Source organism: Gallus gallus, chromosome 2, assembly GCF_016699485.2.
Source record: "Gallus gallus isolate bGalGal1 chromosome 2, bGalGal1.mat.broiler.GRCg7b, whole genome shotgun sequence".
In the NCBI taxonomy this organism is placed as follows: Eukaryota; Metazoa; Chordata; class Aves; order Galliformes; family Phasianidae; genus Gallus; species Gallus gallus.
The window spans coordinates 35,072,113-35,092,207 of NC_052533.1; the positions used below are offsets into that span (position 1 = coordinate 35,072,113).

The 20,095-nt window shown below is 39.0% G+C and overlaps 1 protein-coding gene across 11 annotated transcripts in view; it reads right to left on the reverse strand.

Annotated features, from left to right (window-relative positions):
• Positions 1-6,031: 6,031 nt before the first annotated feature.
• Positions 6,032-20,095, reverse strand: part of SATB1 (SATB homeobox 1) — a 91,600-nt gene continuing 77,536 nt past the window's right edge. For 6 of the 11 annotated variants that reach the window (XM_015281485.4, XM_015281488.4, XM_015281487.4 and 3 more), the window contains 3 exons: positions 11,096-11,299; positions 10,508-10,603; positions 6,032-7,753 (listed from right to left, as the gene is read on the reverse strand). In XM_015281485.4, the coding sequence (XP_015136971.1) occupies positions 7,268-7,753; positions 10,508-10,603; positions 11,096-11,299 (786 nt within the window). In that variant the 3' untranslated portion in view covers positions 6,032-7,267. The remainder of the gene's footprint in view (positions 7,754-10,507; positions 10,604-11,095; positions 11,300-20,095) is intronic. The other 5 variants (XM_015281489.4, NM_001199644.2, XM_040682225.2 and 2 more) reach the window with 1 other exon arrangement.

Sequence of the window (20,095 nt, forward strand, 5' to 3'; positions counted from 1 at the left end):
TTTTTCATCTTGCCATAGCAAGTAGCCAGAGACCAAAAGGAGAGTGATGCAGCAGTTGGAGTAGAAAGGAGGCATCTGCTGCTCAGAGCTCTTGCAGCTGCTCTGTGCTGGATGTGGTAGGTTAAAGGCTGGAGATAAAAGTCCTTGTGAGAATAATTGTCCCATCTACTAACTGTCTGGCAGTGGTTGTTACCAACAGCTGATATATTGATTAACCAGGGGAGAGAGTGGGTAAGTGGGAAGAATCATATCTGCACAAAAAAGAGCACACAAAATTAAGGCTAAATCACTGTAAATCTGCCCCTGTGAATTCTTGAAGGTCAAGGAGGTGGATCAGAGATCAAGTAGCACTGGCCAGAGTGAGAGTCAATGCACTAAAGGGCCTGAATCTGCCCAGTTCTCGACCATCAAAGTTTGTGCAAAGCACTTTCTAGAGGGAGGAGGGAGGAGCAGGGCAGCTGGATGCCAAGCCCTAGGGCAAGCAGTGGCAGATGCTGCACGCTGGAGCAGTGCTCCGTGGGACATGATGCCAGCCTGGGGGTCTGCCTGCACAGGAATGATACATTGGATTAGGCTCTTCACCTTGGCTTCAGGAATGAGCTGCATCAGATTTGAAATGCAATCACGTTGCTTTGATCTGTTTGCCCACGGTGTACTTTTTGCACTTTTTTTTTTGGCCAAAAAGGCTGTTCACAAACGGTGCTGTGCTCTTGTGTCACACAGTGCCCTAGGGAAGTACCTTGGGCTGCAGTTTCCATCCATTGTCTGCTCCCTGCTCCTGGGGTGAACTGCAGAAAGCACTGACAGAGCTGGAAGAGACCTGGGATCAAACCAGCACATTCCCATGATTATTCTCCCGACTATCCCATAATGCACCTCAAATACCTGTGGATTGATGTCACGTGAGGGAATGATGCAAATATATCCTTTCCAGTTGTCCTGGAAGCCCTCACTTACCCAAGTTTAGCAGCATGAACCATTTCAGTGGGCACTGAAGAGAAAGGAACAGATCAGCTAAACATGAGTGAAAAAGGGATGGCTACAAGGGAGACTGAAAGAAAGGTGGCATCCCCCCAGTAATGTCCTGGTTTTGTAGTACCATCTGGGTTAAAGGACCCTCAATTAACTCTCACTGCAGTTAGAGCACAGTTATGAATAGTGATTGCACACATACCATGGTGATTACCAAGGTGCTTTGGGTAAAAATTTTTGTGCTGGAATGTGTGGGAGGGAACACTTTGTAAATAATGAGGTGACTTACTCCTCAATGAACTATTCAGTCCAGTGGTTTTAAAATCTGGTTATGAACAAGAATAGGTAGTAAAATGTGCAAAGTGCACTGAGCACACCTGAACAAGAGTTCAGTGCTGGTTTCAGACCTCTTGAATTCATCTCACTCATGACTAGGCACACTCAGAACAGCCATTCCCCTTGGTATATTTCAAACATCATCAATATTTTTGTTACAAGAAATACGGAGTTTTCTTTCTGTATTCACTACTCATAATGTTGCAGGTATTTATTAAAGAAGCAACCTGCCATTACCTTTCTGCAAGCTTTCTATATTTAACCTTTCCTCTGAAACAACTTAGTAGCTCTGATCCCTATTTCTGCCTTTTTGCAGGTTATTTCTGTACCTACATCCAGTGTGTGAACCATGAGTGCTCCTCACTTCATTTTTCCTAATGTCTAACTTGGATGTCCTTTAGGGTAAAGTAGTGCAACTCTCCAGTCATCACTAGGCATGACTGACCCAACTGAGTTTGCAGCCAGATATTTCCTCTCCTATCTCCTCCTTTTCCATCTTCTTCAGTCTCTCAGCTGATATTGAATCCCTCTTAGTCTGGGGATAAAGCATTTTGCCCACTAAGGCAAGCCAACAACAACACCTGTACTTATTTCCCAATCCAAGCTGTCATGATGATAATGATAAAGAATTACTTTTCCTGCACTTTTGAAAGGACATCCTTGCCTACTTTTCCCTGTGGGGGTTTGCTCTAAGGTAAGGGGTTTTCTAAACTGCTTTCCCCGTGTAAAAATGTTGCCTGGGGATGTGGCAGAGGAAAGGAGAGAGAAGCAATTTTGGGGCATGCTAAGTGCCCCCTGGAGAGGGGGTAAGAAAGGAGGTACAAGAAGGGCAGCATCATCCATAAGGCTGGACTTGTGAATGCTGCTTATTTGGTAACAGAAGTAACAAAACAAAGTGCTCTTTGCCTTATTCTATTACGGAAGAAAGTCTGCTGCAAAATCAGCAGCATTCTGCGTGAATTTTTCTGGTCCCGTCACTTTCAAATCATTGCAACCAATCCCTTAAGATGCCAATAGCAGTTCAAAGCCTCTGAAGGGGACAACACAATCAACCAAAAACTTTACCTAAAAACTGTGCATGCTTATACAGCTCTGTGTGATAACAGAATTAACATGGTTATTTTTTTTTCTATTCTCTTTCACTGTGATAAAAATCCAGGCCCTACAGCATGTCTGATTTTTTCAACTCCCATAGTACGCCTAGTTCAAGGAGGAGTTGAAGCTGTTTCTGGTTGCATGGTGTCCTGCAGGACAGTGAGAATGTTTTACAGCCTGGGCATTGCTTTAGCATATTATAGAAGTAAGCAACTGACCAGTAAACAAGAATCCTAACTTCATCTGTCATGGCTGCTGTCAGCCTGCAGCTGAAGATGAAAAGGTTCATGTCCTGTATAGAGGGATGGCACCAGAGCACATACTTTTTAGGGGACCTCTTTTGCTGTGGACAGATGAGGAGATTTTTGTGTTATCTCAGCTCTCTGGTTAGAGACCATGGTACATTTCTGACTAACAACATTTTCTACAGTCTTGGTAGTACAGTATAGCATTCCTGGGTGACCCTCTATCATGGACTGTAATAAAATCCATTGTTTCATGCAAGAGAAGCTATTATGACTTTGCTGATGCTTCCCTTCTTCTCTGTCACCTTCCTCTTCCTTTTTCTGCTTCTCTCTTGGACATCTATCCCTTTTATCCCCCTTACTCCAGTACCCTAGAAATTACTGGTCTGGCTTTGCACCAGACAGCACCAGCTTTCCAAGAACAGTGGGTTGTTTCAGCAAGGTCACGTGGCTCATAGCATGGATGGTGGTCATGGAAACACAGAATCATAGAATGGCTCTGGTTGGAAAGAACATTAAAAATTGTCCCAACTCCTGTATTGGGCAGAGTTGCCACCCACTGGATCAGGCTACTCATGGCCCTATCCAAGGAGTAGGTGACATCAGACACACATAGTTCTTGATACCTTACAGTAAGCTGTGGCACATAGACCTGAGTGCTTGTGTGTAAACAGGAGAGGTGACATCTGGGCAGGATGACCCAGGGCAGGAAAGGTGCTGGGGCCAGGCTGGTGCAAAACAATGCGTGTGGGATGTGGGAGGGCTGCCAGCAGGGGAGGGTGGGAGGGCTCCTGTATGAACCTGAGAGCAAACAAACTCGCTGCCAAGTAGCACTGCTCCTGCTCCAAGGAGGATCGCTTATTGCAGTTTGAATTATTAGCTCATTTGTTGTAGTAAAAGACTGTGTGGACGCAAGGCACTGTGAGGAGACCAAACTAAAATTACATCTGTGAGCAAAAAAGGCCTGGGAGCGTATTTATATCTCTGTTTTGCCGTGGGACTGTTATTCAAAGAACAATATAAATCATTATGTAAAAATCAAAAAACCTTTCGTCTCTGCAATGTATCTGACATAAAAACACACAGTAGACGCTAAGCAGAATTGCTATTACTTGATGCTCAAGTAGACTTCTGCAGTATGTAATTTACACCGCTGTTAACGTATGGGGCATTTGCATTGGCAAATGGACTGAGCAGCAAGGTTTGGTGTTTTCCCAGTGCACAACTAAAATGCTCAATCAGAAAATCACTGAAACAATATGGAAGGGAACCATCGTCCTCCACTTACTGCACCATTTTATCCTTTTAAAACATTTTTAGCCTTTTTAATAATTTCCTTTAAAACCTGGGCATTACTTTCCACATCACCTGACCAGTTTAAAGTAGTGATGCAAAACAGAGCTCAAGAAATCCTGTAGTGTAGGGCAGGAAGACTTCACAATGACAAGCAACTGTTGTGCCCGTGCCTGGGGCATCTGAGTGCCCTCAAGCCAGGGCCCTCCTGGAATCTGGGCCCTCTCTGTTTTATTTCTGGCTTGAAAAACGCTCACTGGAGACTCCAATGTATCTGCATAAATCTTGTCACTTAAATATGGATTAATGAGAATCAGTGGGAAGTAAAAATACTACACTTTTTGTGGTAAAACCACAAAACATTGTCAATACTTAACTTCGGTTTTACAGCAAAGGCTAAACCTTGCCATCCTGCCATCCTGCTCAGCACTCAGGTCCCTCTTTTTTAGGATTTGGTTTTATTCACAGGTTAAATTTTATTCCTAGTAAGCACTGTTATTTCCTCACACTTCCCTATGTCCATACAAAATACTCTTTTCATATACTCCTGGTGAAGTCCTACTCAGCAGTGAGTTTTACTCACAACTTCCCAACAAATTGTCTTTTCATCTCTCAGTTCATGTTGCATTTATGAAGAAACTTCTTTGTTTCAGAAATCAAGGCTGATTTCTTAATCTCTGCAGAAATTGAAAGTTTGTTGATAGGATTATGCCAGATGGTGAGAAAAAGGAACAGAAAAGGACATAAGGTATTTTCAAGGTAGTCTATCCAGTCTATGAGTTGAGATGACATATGCTTCTAGTAGCTTAACTCCTAGTGGTATAAACCTCCTGCATCCGCATAACGACATCCTTAATATCTGCATCACCTTTGAAGATGCTGCTAAGGATTTAACAAAGATGCTTTTGGTCACTCAGGCCAAGATAAAAGCATGCTTTCTGCCCACCCACCAGGATCCAAAACCCTATGGAGGTAATATATGACTTCATAGGTCAGTTGACTTGGAAGGTAACCTCAGCTAGGCTAAGACAAGAAAAAGCAAATATAATAGAAAAGAAACAGCTATAATAATCATGGCCTCTACTTCAGCACCCATAAAACTTAAAAGGATAAAAGGAAATTGCTTTCAAAATAGGAAAGACAATTTTGTAAATATTTCTTCTTACACTTTTATAGAGTGTTGGATTTGTTGCCCCACTTCTGATATTAGGAGTGCTGCGTGTATTAGCTTTTAGCGTGAAGAGTAGTATACTCCAGGAAAGTGTTTTCTTTCCCTTCTACCCTGGATATGCACATGCATTAGTTTAAAAGTGATTTCACTTCTATTTTCCCATGTCAAGCAGCCCTTTGGAGAGTGGTGGTTGGCTCTTCAGCCACCCTTAGGGTGCCGGTGACACTGTCCCACAGGTCAGCTCTGCTTGCACAGCCTGGGCCACAGCACACCTGGATCCAGTGATCATGTCACCAAACATGGCGTTCCTCCCCTAGGAATGGAGAACAACAGCATGCACATCACTCCAACTTTCAGCTGCAGACTTCTCTGACTTCGCATACATTCAAAGCTCACCAGTTGCAATGGCTTCATCAAGAACCTTATTAGCGACTGTTTAAAACAATCTTGCTTAGAAGGACACTGCAATGTGCAAAGCCCATCTTTCCTATGTACTTTGTGACTATTAATGATTTTTTTTTTTTAATGTTTATACATTAGTGCAAGGAATAGTGTTAGCATAATTCTAGTGTAAAAGAAGACCAGCTGTATCCATTATAAGTGCATTACTGCCAGGAACTGTAAATATGTTTATGCCTGATAGCCTTTTGACTCAATAATATCCTGCTATCTCTGTTGGGCAGGCAAGTTTTTAAACCTTGAGAAGACAGGTTATGATTTCCATAACCAAACTGTGTTTCTTTTTGAAGAATGTTATCTATATTCAAATATTAAGAAGGTCATTAAAAAAAATCTGCTCGTGATTTTAAAGGAGAACAATTGAAATGTCATCTTCAAAGTGGTGACAAGAAGGTAGAGTGTGTACTAAGAACAAGTTATATTCCTCACAGTCATACACATACACAGACAAACCCTGCCGTATCATACCATACAAACAATTTTAATTGTGTAGTTACAGTCAATAACCACTCCTAGTCAGAACATTTCTGCATAAAGAAAATTGTGATACACTTATAAAAACAGCCAGCTGTAACAAAATAACTGGTGTTTTCATAGCAATAAACTCATAAAAAAGAAATACACCTTTATACAGAAAATTTATACAGCTGTAGCTTTAAAATTGATTGTAAACCAAAGGAAGACACATTGCAAACATCAATTATTTTCACATTAATTGCATAAGTTTCTAAGGTGATCTATTAGTTTTATTTACCTAAGCTTATTTGCATGATAGTAAAAATTGCATACAACAATAAGAGTGAAGCTTATAGTATGAATTGCTTGGATAACATAGAGCACTTTTTATAGGCAACTGTGTAAAGCACATTTTCTCTATTTAAAACTTTTAAGACACTTTGTTTTACTGCCCATCAAAATACATTTATAAATAGAAAAAAAAAATCAGTATGATAACAAGAGAAGCAATATTACATTTAACGGAAACTTCCAAAAAAATTAATTACAACATGATGCTGCAGGATCTACAAATAAATAATGAGGACTAAATCGTGTTTCACATTTTCTTTTTCATTTTCTTTAAAACCATGTAACAATGAGAATGGAAAAAAAAAAATACAGTGACCTTTATTTCCAAAAGAAAACAAATCTGAATTACGGCAGTGCCATATAATACAAGGCATTTGTTGGCATATGTTATCTTTAAACTGCATTCCACAGTCTATAGTTCTTTTGTAACATACAATAGAACAAGAGTAACAAACTCTTTTTATTTTATTTTTTTTAAATAAATGTGAGTTTCCAAAGATCAAGTGTGGAGTGCTACAGTAATAATTAAAAACAAGAACATAATGAAAACAAAAAACAGTAAATCACAAAAGTTGTAATGCTTGTCTGAAGGCTCCAGAATCAAAATCACTGGTATCATGCTTATTGGGTACACTCACAGTGTATCCAGTGAACACAAATTAATATCAAACAATCCTCAATGCTTCATCTGTTGCCGCGAAGCAGTTTGTAAAACAGAGTAAAACATCTAGTGCAGTCTGCATTATCCTTTTTTCAACTTTTGTGCAAGTTTTGGAAGATTCATTGGCCAAACAATGAATAATAAAGGTTTTTGACAGAACGCAAGATGGAATTTTCATTTCATTAGTAAATACCAGTGGCACTGTTGAAAGAAAATAATATTTTTAGATCAGTCTTTCAATTCAGCATTAATCTCTGTGTTCCCTTCTACCGATAACTCTTCTTCTAGTTTAACTGAAAAAAGCGTGTTTGCATTTTTGTCTTGGATGCTGTCTTCTAAATCCTTGAGTAACTCTTCTTCCTTGTATTCTGCAACATCTACCTCCAACCCAGAATTGTCCTTCAGCTTTCCGTGGTGCTTGAGATAATACCGCTGGTTCTGAAAGAACTTGATGATGGTGTACTTGGGCAGGTCAAGCTGAGCGGAGAGAGTCTGGATTGCTTCTTCATCAGGATACAGGCCCACATCTTGTATGAAACTCTGTAGGATCCCTAGGGCTTCAACAGAAATCTTTGTTCGTGGCCGGGGTTTCTGACGATTTTCATCCTCAGATTCAGCTGGTGATGCTACCGTCGGTTGCCTTGGGGGGAGTCTGGGACCCGGTTGCTGTTGCTGCTGCTGCTGTTGTTGCTGTTGCTGCTGCTGCTGTTGCTGCTGCAAGATAAAGCAGAGATTTTTTTTTTTTTTTTTTTTTTTTTTTTTTGCACATGTATTCTTGCTCCCATTTTGTGTTAACAAGAAAATCCAGGGGAACAATTGCAAAGCTATAAGCAACTGCTTGGTAAGTTGAAGGAAAACAAAACAAAGGACCCATTACTGCTGATAGTACAGTGAACCCAAAATAAAGGAGAATTAGTAACCCTCTGTGTATCTTGCATGTGTCTGCATGTGTGTAAGCAGAGACTGGGATAAAGGGCTATCAGGATGTGGGCAGAGCAATGGCACCCTGGCTTTGTATGGCTGGAAACGCCGATGACGTGTCATCAGTGTAGCTAAGCTGACACAGTTTAATGAACATGCTTCACGAGTCAAGTGCAGACAAGACAAAATGCTAAGTAGGTGACATAGTGTAGGATTAACTTGACCAGCTTAGCCAGAACTGTAGCAAGGACAAAGTGAGAAAAGTGCCAGATGAGGGCAAACACACAGGAGCTCTGCCAGCAGCAGCAGCTGCTGCCCAAAAGCAAGGGCTGCAAATCTCTAGCAATGACTAGGGTGAGGGACAGGGGAGATCAAGGGAGAAGAAGAGCTTTACAGCTGTGTGCAAATATCCCACCACCAAACTGAGCTGAGCAGCTGCTGAAGCCTCCCCAGACTTGCAAGCACTACTACAGACTATGAGAGCTGGAAGTGCCTAGCACCACTCTGCCAAACCCAGTCTTCACAAGGACAATGAGATCAGGAGACAGCAACTCGTTATTTCCCAGGCTGGCACTGGCTCATCTTGCCTGTGGCCACGGAGGGGGTCTGTCTTGCCTGCATTCAAGGATCTCAACATATAAACAGGGAACAAATATGTTTACCTACTGCAGTGTTTGTGCTGGGGATTATTCAGTTAATATTTATAAAGCACTAAGATGCAAAGCTTTGAATAAGTTGCACTATTATTATTAGAAGGGAACATGCTGCATTCCAAAAACTCAAGCAATAAAAATGAGCCAGTATGCACATCAGAAGAAAAAGATAAAGCAAATCATGATGTAAATAATTAACAAGAGCTTAAAATGAAGTTTTGCAAGCATGGATTCAGAAACATTCTTAAAAGGTGAGGCACTGAGCCCTAGAGACAGAAATGTTTTTCTCATCCACTGCTGGAGTACAGTACATTACAAGATCATGTTTAAAATCAAAAGTATATTTATCAGCTACTGTTTTTGTTGACAATTCTTTTGCTCTGCAGCACAGGAAGCACTGGTTAGTAGATATTTTGGGTCAGCAAATTTCTTGTCATATGGTACAAACCACCGGTTATTATTAATAAACAACAGCAGCAAAACAAGCAGTTGCTATCACCACTTTTCATTTCCCTTCACAAGTCTTCCCTTGACAATTTTTTGTGTGTCAGAACTGGTTCCAAAGCTTTTGGTTGCAGCTCACTTGCAGACCTCAAGTAGCACAAGATATTGTAGGGGTAGTATAAATATTGGATCGGAAATTTCATTTTGTAGTGCCACTCGTGGTTGTGGAGACTTCATGTAGGTTTCAACACCCATTTCAGCAGTCTCTGCTTGAAGAGATCCTGTTATTGTAAAGTCTGACACAAATGGTGACTGAATCTGGCCTCTTGTCTTATCCCAATTCACATTCTTTCATGTTTCATGGCTTCAGAGCAGTCCCATTCTCCCATTCAAGGCTTCAAAGCCACAGAGATTCAAGACTACTCCCAGCACATTAAATTCTTACAAGACTGGAGGCTTTGTATATACAGTTTGAAAACTTGAGTCTTAACTACATATTTATGCATCTTCAACAATTAGAGTGCAGAAGAATACAGACAAAACTCAGGCCCAGTCCCCCAGTCCTTACACTTACAAGACACATTAAGAGATTACAGTGCAACTGCTTATGTGAATGATATTTGCAAGATCAAACACAAAAATTTTATCAAGGCAGGAAAATCTAAGTAAGTGGCATAGTGATACAGTGTTTATACTGTGCATAAGCTTCTCCTTTTATCCCTTTAAGAAGCGATTTTATTAAAAACAATGTACTTTTTCAAACAAGTGCTGTTTTATTACTTAATATAGATCTTTCTCTCTTTTTGCTAAATCAAACAGCAAGTTTCCAGGCTTTCACGATTATTTTAGTACTTGATATCCTAAGGGATTGTCTTATTTAGTTTGCTTTATCTTTAATATACACTCATGTTGTTTCTGGCTGTGAGATAACTCTATCCTCCCTAGTTCTGTAAATATTTTTCTGCACAGGTGATACGAATGGTACACCAAGGTCTCAGCTGAGATTGAGAACTCTGAAAAACAGGGGCAATATCTGCCTTGTAACAGGGAGCAACTAAAAAGCTGACCTCAGGTCTTCATGAGAAGGGATTAAAGAGCCTCCAGCTCAGAGAGCTGCAGATCAAAGAATTACAGCATGGCTTGGCTTTGGAAAGGACCTTAAAGACCATCCAGTTCCAAGCCCCCTGTTGTAGACAGGGTTGCCACCTACTAGATCAGGTTGCCCAGGGCCCCATCTAACCTGGCCTTGAATGCCTCCAGGGATGGGGCATCCCCAGCTTCTCTAGGCAACCTGTTCCAGCTTTGACCTATAATATTTAGCAGATGGCCATCTGCGCTCCCAGTCCCGCGGTGCCTGGGCAAGCCAAGGGTCTGGCCTCTCCAAGCCAAGTGTATGGGTCCTGCAAGCCCTTGGTTCTCTCCCTGGCACATTGCCCTCGTGCCAGCTCACCTGCGGAGCAGCACCCAGCCAAGGTCCAGCGGTCAGCAGGCCTGGTAAGAAAGCTCCTCTATGCTCTCCTTTCCCAAGGGTGGTGGGAGAGGGGCTCTGAAGGAAAAACAAACAAACATTGACTCATCCCAGACTCAGCTGGGGTTAAAATGGACTGAGGAACGAGGTCCCCTTCCCTCACTCCAACCTGGTGTGATCAGCTGCTGAACACCGAGCTAAGCTCTCATCAGCAGCTCAATAACCTCCTCCCGCTGTGCTGGCACCACAGGCCCAGCTCCGAGCATCCCTCTCTTGTGGTCATGAGGCCCATCTAGCAGAGGCAGCTAACATGGGAGGCTTGTTCTGCCCACACATGACTATGCCCGGGCTGCTTTGTCACACAAGCTTGGAAAAACCCAAACTGAAAGAAAAAGTCTGTGTGGTCACCAACTCATCTTTTAATTCAAGTGGCAGACGGCAGTATGCTGCTATCTCTTACCAGGACACCTGTAGTTAGCCTGGCCAGGAGGAAAGAAACACTAATTTCCTTTGCTATGTTTAAAGCATTATTTACTTAGTGCTCTGCTGGATTGGCCAAGGTAAACTAACCTGAATCTGTTCTGCTGGCACATGGATAATGTGGGAAGGCCTGTCACCATGGTGATGAACTGCATTGCTTTCTTGTTCATAAATGGCATCGCGTTCAGGCTGAGGAAGACTGAGGAACCTTCGGATCATGGAGAGATTCTCCCAGAGGGTCCTGTTCTCTGGTGAGGGATCTTCTTTCCAACGTAACAGCTCACAGAGCCATCCCTTGAAGATAACACCAGAAAAACATTAGTTTTTCCTTGCCTTGCAAGGGGCAAGTGAAGGTGAAATGCAGACTTGAGCAGCACTGCATTCTCTCACTTTCTCCTCCAGCAAGTCACAGCTTTCCCTGTAAATGTTGGATGTGAAGTAAACATCAACACACTGAGACTGCCACCCTACTGCACAGACCCCTGCAAGCCGTGAGCATTTTGGAAAGCACATTTTACTTGGTCCCACACTATGATGCTGTTGTTTGTTCAACAGACCCATCAATCAAGGCAGAATCCCCCATCCCCTCCTCCCCTACACACTGATGCCATATACTCTGTCTCCTGCCAGTCTTCTTCTGTTTATCCATTGGAGAGCACCAACAGTGTTTCAATAGCTGGTTAATCAGCTGCTGAGCAGTTTTTAAATACTAGTGCTACTTCTCTAGACAAGAAAGTACTCCTGGTACCTGCTTTGACCACAGAGCTGCTTGTTGTAAATCGTAACAACAGCAGAATTCCCTAACGTCCTTTTAAAAGAGAGGAATTCTTAGACAAGATGCAGGAAAGTAATATTGTGTTCCAATCTACTATGAGTAGAGGTGCCTCTGCAGGTGAATTTATTTAAAAATGATTATCTGTTTCTGTATTTTTCTCATAGACCCAGAAAAAAAAAAGTCTCACATTTTTGCATAGGGCTTGAGGGGGACACAGAGTAACCTCATGCTTTTGACTTACCCTTCATACCCATTCCAGGTCACCAAACAGAAAGATGCCTAAAAGCATACCTATCCTAAACCAGCTATCTTTTTGGAAAACAAGCTATGAAGCACGGTTTGCATAATCAGCATATTTTTGTATATTAAAATTTAGAAACAAACTATTACACGCATGCAACCTGCATATTTCTTCCTTTTAGCTTCCAGGATCTGTTTTCAAAACTAGGTCTGTGCAATTTTATTTCTTAATGCTGTGGGAAAGATAATGTGACATTTTATCGAATCAACAAATAATAGAAATGTACAGAAGCTTTTAGATCCTTCTTACATGTGCTGGTAGTTGAAAAATGGTTTATCCAGACTAGTTTACTACTAGATACAATAGATACATAGATACAATATAGATACGTCATTTTCCTGAAGACATTCATATCTTTAGCTAGCAGTTAATAAATGCAGTGTAAAAATATTGCTGTGATAGGAAAAGATGAAAGTAAACAAATAATCTTAATGCATTCATACTGTATGAGATCATATTTAGTGAGGTGTGTATAAAGATTTCAAGTATATGCTCTTGGAAATAAGTGGAAAAGTGAACAAATGACACAGGAGAATATGCCCCCAAGAAACAGAAATAGCACAAAGGACAAATGATGGCAACATGAGAAGGCAAAAATCTGAGTAGGGCCCAAACCAGGGATGTGGCAGACTCCAGTTTTTGGCCATGCAGATGCTGGGTATTAACCCCAGGTTTAAAAAGTTAATTGGGAAATGTGACCTAATGTCATACTATAAAACATATAACATACAAGCTGTCTCAGATAGAATCATACAGTATGTTTCTAAAACAGGAGCAAGTGTCTGTGAATTATTCCTCCCCATCATAAGGATCCATGGGATGTGTTAGCAAGTTAACACACAAACCCTCCATACCCCTAACAAAATCCACACGTTGCTCGTGTTCCTCTGCCTGCCATGCTTCCAAGGGAATAAGTGTACTACTACTAGCTTTCTGCAGCAAGTTAAAAGGTGCAATCAGACAGCGTAGGTGGTTTACTGGGGAGGGAGGGGAGAAGATGAAGATAACAAAATTGAAATCTTTTAATTGAAATGTGGTTATAAAATTTTTAATTAAAAAGGAGAAGGTCTGCTGTGAAGCAGAAAAAAAAAAATGTCCTTTGGTTGTCTGGAGTCTGCACTGCTTCATATAAAATCTGTTTGTCCTCTTTCCAATTGTGGTGAAACAAAAAGCAGAGCAGCTACAGCAATTTGGTGAAAAACTTGTCCACTCCAATGACACCTCTTAAAGGTATACTCACAGACCCAAGAAGAAACCATACATTTAGAAACTGCATTTGTTTTGTCTGGTGGCCATGGGAATCCCAGATGCTCTTTTTGAAAAGGACAATGGAAACTCTTTTTAAGTGATCAATAATAAAATAAATCCTAAGCAATCATAGTTTATGCTGATTAAATATATGTCACAACATTCTTGTTAACTTTGTTATTTCGTTAAGAAATTCCTTCTCCTCATATCGTTTTTCTATGTTACTACGCTTACTAGATCAGTCCTTAATTTTACTAGCTGCTGATGACTAACATTACATTTCCAATACTTTTCTGTTAGCCTTTGCACATAAAAAATGCATCTAATACTTCATCTAAAAAAGATTTGATGAGTTGTAAGATAAAGTATGTCTCTGCCAGCCTTTCACAAAAAGACTGATTTTCATATTCTGAAGTCAGTTGCTTATGATGGTACATAGAATAGACTGCTACTCTAGTAAAATGTCTCTTTTCTACTCCGTTCTTCATATTCCTGAAGAAGTAAACAAATATTCTGATGAAATATGTGATGGGCAACAGGGAAATGACCAAATGAAGTCTTATAAAAACAAGGAAGTAAGTTATTTTTTGGTCTTTATTTATTTGTGAAAATGCCTGTAAAAGTTGATCTCACAAATAATCTCAGAAGAGATAGTGAATGTGCAGTAACAGAAACTCTGGGGATTTTCTTAGTTAAAAGGGTAAAAACTTTACAACAGAATGTTTTTTTGTGTTTCATTTAATTTGAGTTCAGACTTCTCTTTCCAACATAAAGCTCATTCATAAAAGTCAGCTAAATGAAAATGTATGAAATGTTTTTGTAACTTTGAGGAAAACTAATGATACGGACTCTTCTAATGCTGAATTTTAAGTTCTGCAAAATTTGTATGTTTTGCCTCTATTTGATCTAAAGAAGAATGCAGTGCTGTAGCTAATGTAGTTTAATTCACAAATGGACCTAACAAGGCTGATTTTTCTCTTCTTCCACTCCCGTAAGTTTAGAGCAATTTCTGTCTAGTTAAGAAAATTTATTCTCAGAGGGCTTGGACAACTGTTTTTTTCATGTTTTTATAATCTTAAAGAAATGGAAAGGACACTAAAATAATAAGGAAATTTTTATAACTCAAATTAGATGACAACCAGCTTCTATAGCACATGTAGCACATCATTAAAAATGCCTTAAAATAATTAGGCAGATATATCTATGCAGCAAGGCAAACCCCCAAAACTCTGCAATGACATTGGGAAAAACCCTGATTTTAAAACACAGTAAATTTGCCAGGCAACATTACACTGAATATAAAGAGAGTACAAAGCAAAATATAAACATTAGCCACATGTAAATATGTTTGCAGAACTTTCAGGATGTTACTACTTTTCAAACTGACAAAGTTTAATTTGACACCTTCTGTTCTAAAACCTTTGTTTCTATTCAAAATCACGCCTTTAGCTGCTATCAATCACTATGCTCTCCCTATTACTTAAAATACTGGCATGGGCCCTGGATAAACTGAAAATGCCATGCAGATGAATTCTGAGATAATATGTTCAAACCTGTTATATACAACACAAATCCTGTAAAGTTATGTATTGTAAACCTACATTTATTGGGAACTAAAAGTCTTAAATCCATCTGCTACAAAGAAAATACTGTTATGCACTTTCAAGTAACCAAGTACCATCTGCAAAGGTCTTGCTACAGTAAGCAAGAAAATGGTGAAAAAAAAAAAAGATGCTAAACCTAAGATATTTAAAATAAATAAGAGTCTTCTGCCTGGTTTTCTGATAGGGATTTAGTAAAGAAACAGAAGACATTAAAGGAAAAAAAATGTGTGAAAGCTGAACTGCCAAACTAATGCAGAAAAAGCGCAAAGAGGATAACTGCCAAGCATTAGAGTCTGCAAGACCCATGAGCACCCTTATTTTAAAGCATACATGCATTTTATCTATGTATCCAAATGTTGTTTTATTCAGTCTGAGCTGAGCTTTGTTTAAATAAAATGTTCTGCTCTGTTGCGTAGTGTCTAAAAAACTATTCTTGCATTCCAGTATCTTTTTTATTAAATAGGGAAAAAAAAAAAAAAAAAAAAAAAGATAATTGAAATCTGCACTTAAGGTGTAAATACCAATTCTAACTAGATCAAAGAGGGTAACATTACCAGCACGAAAAATGCTCTCTGGACAAAGCTTTCTAAGACAGCAATAAAGAAGTCCGGAAAGAAAGGACTATGGTGGAGCAACTGAACTCTATTGTTTGGTGAATTTGCTACAGCAATGATCATTTGCCAAATGTTTAATATTTCTTACAGAAAAACTAACAAAGAATCAAACGTTTTTCTTAAAAAAGAGCTGTAATTTGAATTCAAGAAGGCAAAACATTTTTCACTATCAATACTAAAATGTGAACAGCTTTTCTTTGGTATAGCATATCTGACATTATTTTGTATCAGTCTCTGGGGCATATAGTATAATAAAAATATATGGCGTTAGAAGAAATCAGTCTAAATAGGGAGGTGTTTGATACAAACATTTTAGCAGAAAGTTGAATTGCATTTCAGCATCTACTGTGAACAAAGACTAAGTACATAATCCATTAAACAGTACTTCGAACTCAAAAAATTGAGTATTGTAGACTAAACTAAAGTAGGCATTTTGAATGAGCACATTTTCAGCAACTAACTATAAAGCTAGCAATTTATCATTCAGCAAATAATTTTCTACTTTTAAAAGAATCTGTAAGTGTTACTTATGCTAATGAAGACTGTTTTTAATCTGCCCACAAACATGCTAAATAGAGGGCAATTTTTTTATTTACAATGCTGAAGGCACTCCAGTTTATAGAACAGATATGAAATTACACTTGGCAAAATGGGCTCTTAATTGTCTGAGCAACCCAAATCCTTCACCTTTAACACAAAAGCTTATAGACAAAACAAAGGAAAAGAACTCATGAACTAAACTTTAAATATTGACTTTTTCCCTTCAAAAGCCATCCAACTTGCTTTACAAATCTCAGTTTTGTTCCAAATAGCTGTGTTCATCATAGATATTTCCATTTCTTTTCAGAACAGAATCCACGCATAAAAGAGAAGAAAAAAAGGCCAACATCACCACTACAATATATGCATATAGTCTTAGGCTTCAGTATTAACTTGTAAGCTGCTCATTGTAGAGAAAGGTTGCTTTTGGAAAAGTCATAATACTTCGAATGAGATACATAATGGTAGCATAGAAGTACTGAAAGCATTTTAAATTATTTACTAGGTTAAAAGGGTGAAATGGAACTTTAAATACATCAAATTTCATCATCTGGGCCATTTTTTGGTGGCAAAGTGGTATTGATCTTTCCAAATGCTTAAAATTAACTATTTCCAGAAGGTCATTATTTGATTAAAGGCATTAAAGTTGAGGGCAAGAAATGATGCACTTTGTCTTCCTTCCCATTCAAATAATCATGTAATTTAATCAGAACTATCCCTTCATGTCCTGTAATAAAAATGTTTGTCTTAAGATATTGTTCTTTACCTAACATATTAACCTTTAAATGTTATGAAGTTCTTAAGAATAATCTCTGCTTAGCGAAGATTCTTCCATAATGCAATGAAGGATCTCCAGCATTTAAATTGATAAGGCCAAATTTCCCCTACGCATTGATTGGAAAATGCATTAAACCCTTCAACTGAGATTTCTCACAGTGTTCAACAAGATCAAAAATTCAGAGTTCAGAATACAGAAGCTCCTGCCTATGGCACTGTGAAGCAAAACAAGCACACGTCATTTCAGTACAAAGAAATAAGAGAAAAAAAGGAGCAGTGGACTCTATTTTAGTTTATAATGAAAATGTGGTTTGCTCTACATTAGCTTATCTCGAAAAATACAGCAGACAACCCATAGTGTAGTCTATGAGTGAAGCATTTCATTTTCAGGCTGATATTACTGAAATTTGTCTTCTTTCTGGGTGAAATGCCTGTGGGTTCAGACATGGGTACAAGTCCAGATGATCAGAGTGGTCCTTATTAACCTGAAATATTCTTCTGGAATTTCCTGACTGTGGGAGAATTTATTCTGACTACAGATTTCTTTTTTGACTAAACTACTGAAGTTGCCTTGGTTATCCCCTATGCAAAGCCGAGTAGACCTGTATGTTTCTCAGATTAGATGAAGTCTGTTAGCAGAAAGACCAGTAGATAAGTTCATAACATTTTAAGGAAAAATAATAATCTATCAGACTTAGTAGGTTTTGATAGTGAACAACATAGTTGTTGTTGAAAAGCTTTTCATTTTAGCTTATCTTTTCAAGTACTTTTAAGAACTGATTTCTGCGAGGCACGGGCTTTCAAGACATTTTGAAAGCTGCCATGAGCGTTAAACAGTTTGAGATTTCTCTGTTTTGCTCACAAAACTCTGTGCTTGTAATTCAAGAAGCAAAAGCTGTGGTTCAGCCTGATCCAGATGAACAGAACTGGTAGAATAAGAATGCCTCTTCTTGAAACATGGCCTAAAGTGAAAATAAATTTCCCCAGAAATACGTCTGCTTTATTATTTCGTTCACACTAATCGGTTCTAAGTTTCAAGCTTTGCCTTTGAGCATTCTGCTAAATCAGAGAAAGTTTGAAACCTGAAGCTGTCCTTTATCTCCAGCTATTTCTGGTTTATCTCTTCTACTGGCTTTCATTACTAGAACATTGAAAGAGGAAGCCAGATGTGAATTTTAAGTAAATCTGTATCTGCCATCGTAATAGATGAGATTTAGTAAAACAAACAAACTGAAAACCCCACAACCTCATAGGGCTTTTCAGAAGAAAGGTAAACTTCACTGGCAGGAAAAACTTCCTTTGAAGAAACAGATTATGCCGTTTCCTTAAATTTCTTATCCAACCTATTATTCAGCTGCACCATCTGTCTGCATGTTACCTCCACCTCTTCCCTGGGTTGGGAAAAAAAAAAATGACCGAGCTGCCAGCGGTGGTGCTGACAGCATTTCATTGCAATTTTTTTTTTTTTTTGGTGATATTTTAGGGAAAAAGGATTCTTAATGTCTCCTCTTCCCTTTGTCTTTTCTCCTCTCTAGCTGCAGCACTTACAAATTAAAGATGTCCTTCTATTGTAAACAACTATACAAATTAAAAAAAATAAAATTAAAAAGGCAACTTGCTAAAGCAACCTGTAAAATTCAGTGACAGGTAGCAAACAAGTACAGAAACAAAATGACCTAGAGAGCTGGTTGCCCTGCTCCCGCAGTCTTGTCTGTCGGATCAGACTTCTCCCTGCGCGGAGCCCCGGTGTGTGGCTGAGAGCCAGCACTACAGAAAAAACTTGTCGGCTTAAGGGCTGAGGCTGTATCAAAGCTGGTATGTGTGGTCCCCGGGTACGAACACTTGAGATGTACCAGCAGCTCATGGGAAGAAAAAACAGAACAGTCGTAACCCACTAACTCTAAAACTGGCTGACAACATAAATATCATTACTTTTTAGTTGTGTTCAGAAGGAATTAATAAACTAAATTAAGGGCTTCTCCCAGGCTCGGTTTCTCTGCTCTCAGCCTCCTCCACCTCTCCTTTCCCTTGTTCAAATGTATCTTTTCTACAGTATTGCCTTCAATTGCCTAGCAATGATAGGCACAAGCTCTAATCAAAAACATAATATGCATTCCTTTGAAAATCTTACATAAAATGCAACTACATTCATATGTAAAGAGAAGGGAAAAAGTAATAGATGCAAAAACAGTGGGTGAAGCTTTATTCTGCCTCCCTCTCCTCCATATCCTTCCTTTTCCACACACACAATCCAATTGGCATCGTAACCACAAAATATGCAGGATGAAAATGGACTTCACAATAAAAAACAAAGGAAAAAAAAAGTATATATTAACAAAAAACCCCACACAAGAAAAAAACTGCTAATTATTAAATAAGTCAGTCTTAGTCTGGTACATTACTTTTTATGGTATAGGCACATAAAACGGGTCAGTGGGTTTCACAGAGGGTGACTGGTAATATACGGCCCTTTATCTTTCATTTAAGTAGGGAGAAGTACTGATTTCACTGCAATACCAATGCTTTCCTTGAAAGTAAATACAACCCTAAATCCAACCATGACCCTTAATAGCCCATATTTATTTATTCTTAAATGTGCAATCAATTTTTGTATGGCAGCTATATCTACAGTTTAGTTAGAGAAGAGTCTCTAACAGAAAGAACATGGCAGTTTTAAAAATCTTTTTTAGTACTATCAATTTACAACTGAACTGCAAATGTTTATTATTATGTTGCTTATGGAGATTTAACATTTGCTTTGGGGGAAAGACCTCTGGTTAAAAGGCCATAAGGCCAAAGTGTCACTTCCACAATTACTTCTAACATGTGCACATCACGTCGTTAGATTTTTTTTTTTTTTTTTTAAGATTATAATTTCCCAGAGGGAGTAATTTAAATCTGTGGCTCCTCGTCATATGCCTTTTTCTTTCCAGAATTTATTTTGAATCACAGGAAGATCCACCATGCACTGAGGAATCATACGGCTGATGAAATGTGTCAGTCCAAAAAACACATCTCAAAAGTGCTCCTCACACATCTCTGCACATTTTTATGTCCTAAGTCTTTTCCTCTATATTTTAATTCATCATTTCAATACATTGAGAAGACTTCTTTTCACATTTCTCGTGCAGCTCAGCTGGATCCTGAGGCTCCCAGACCTGTGGTGAACAACATGCAATGCTCTGATCATGCCAAAAGTAAGTGAGTCCTAAAAAAATCTGAAACCAAACC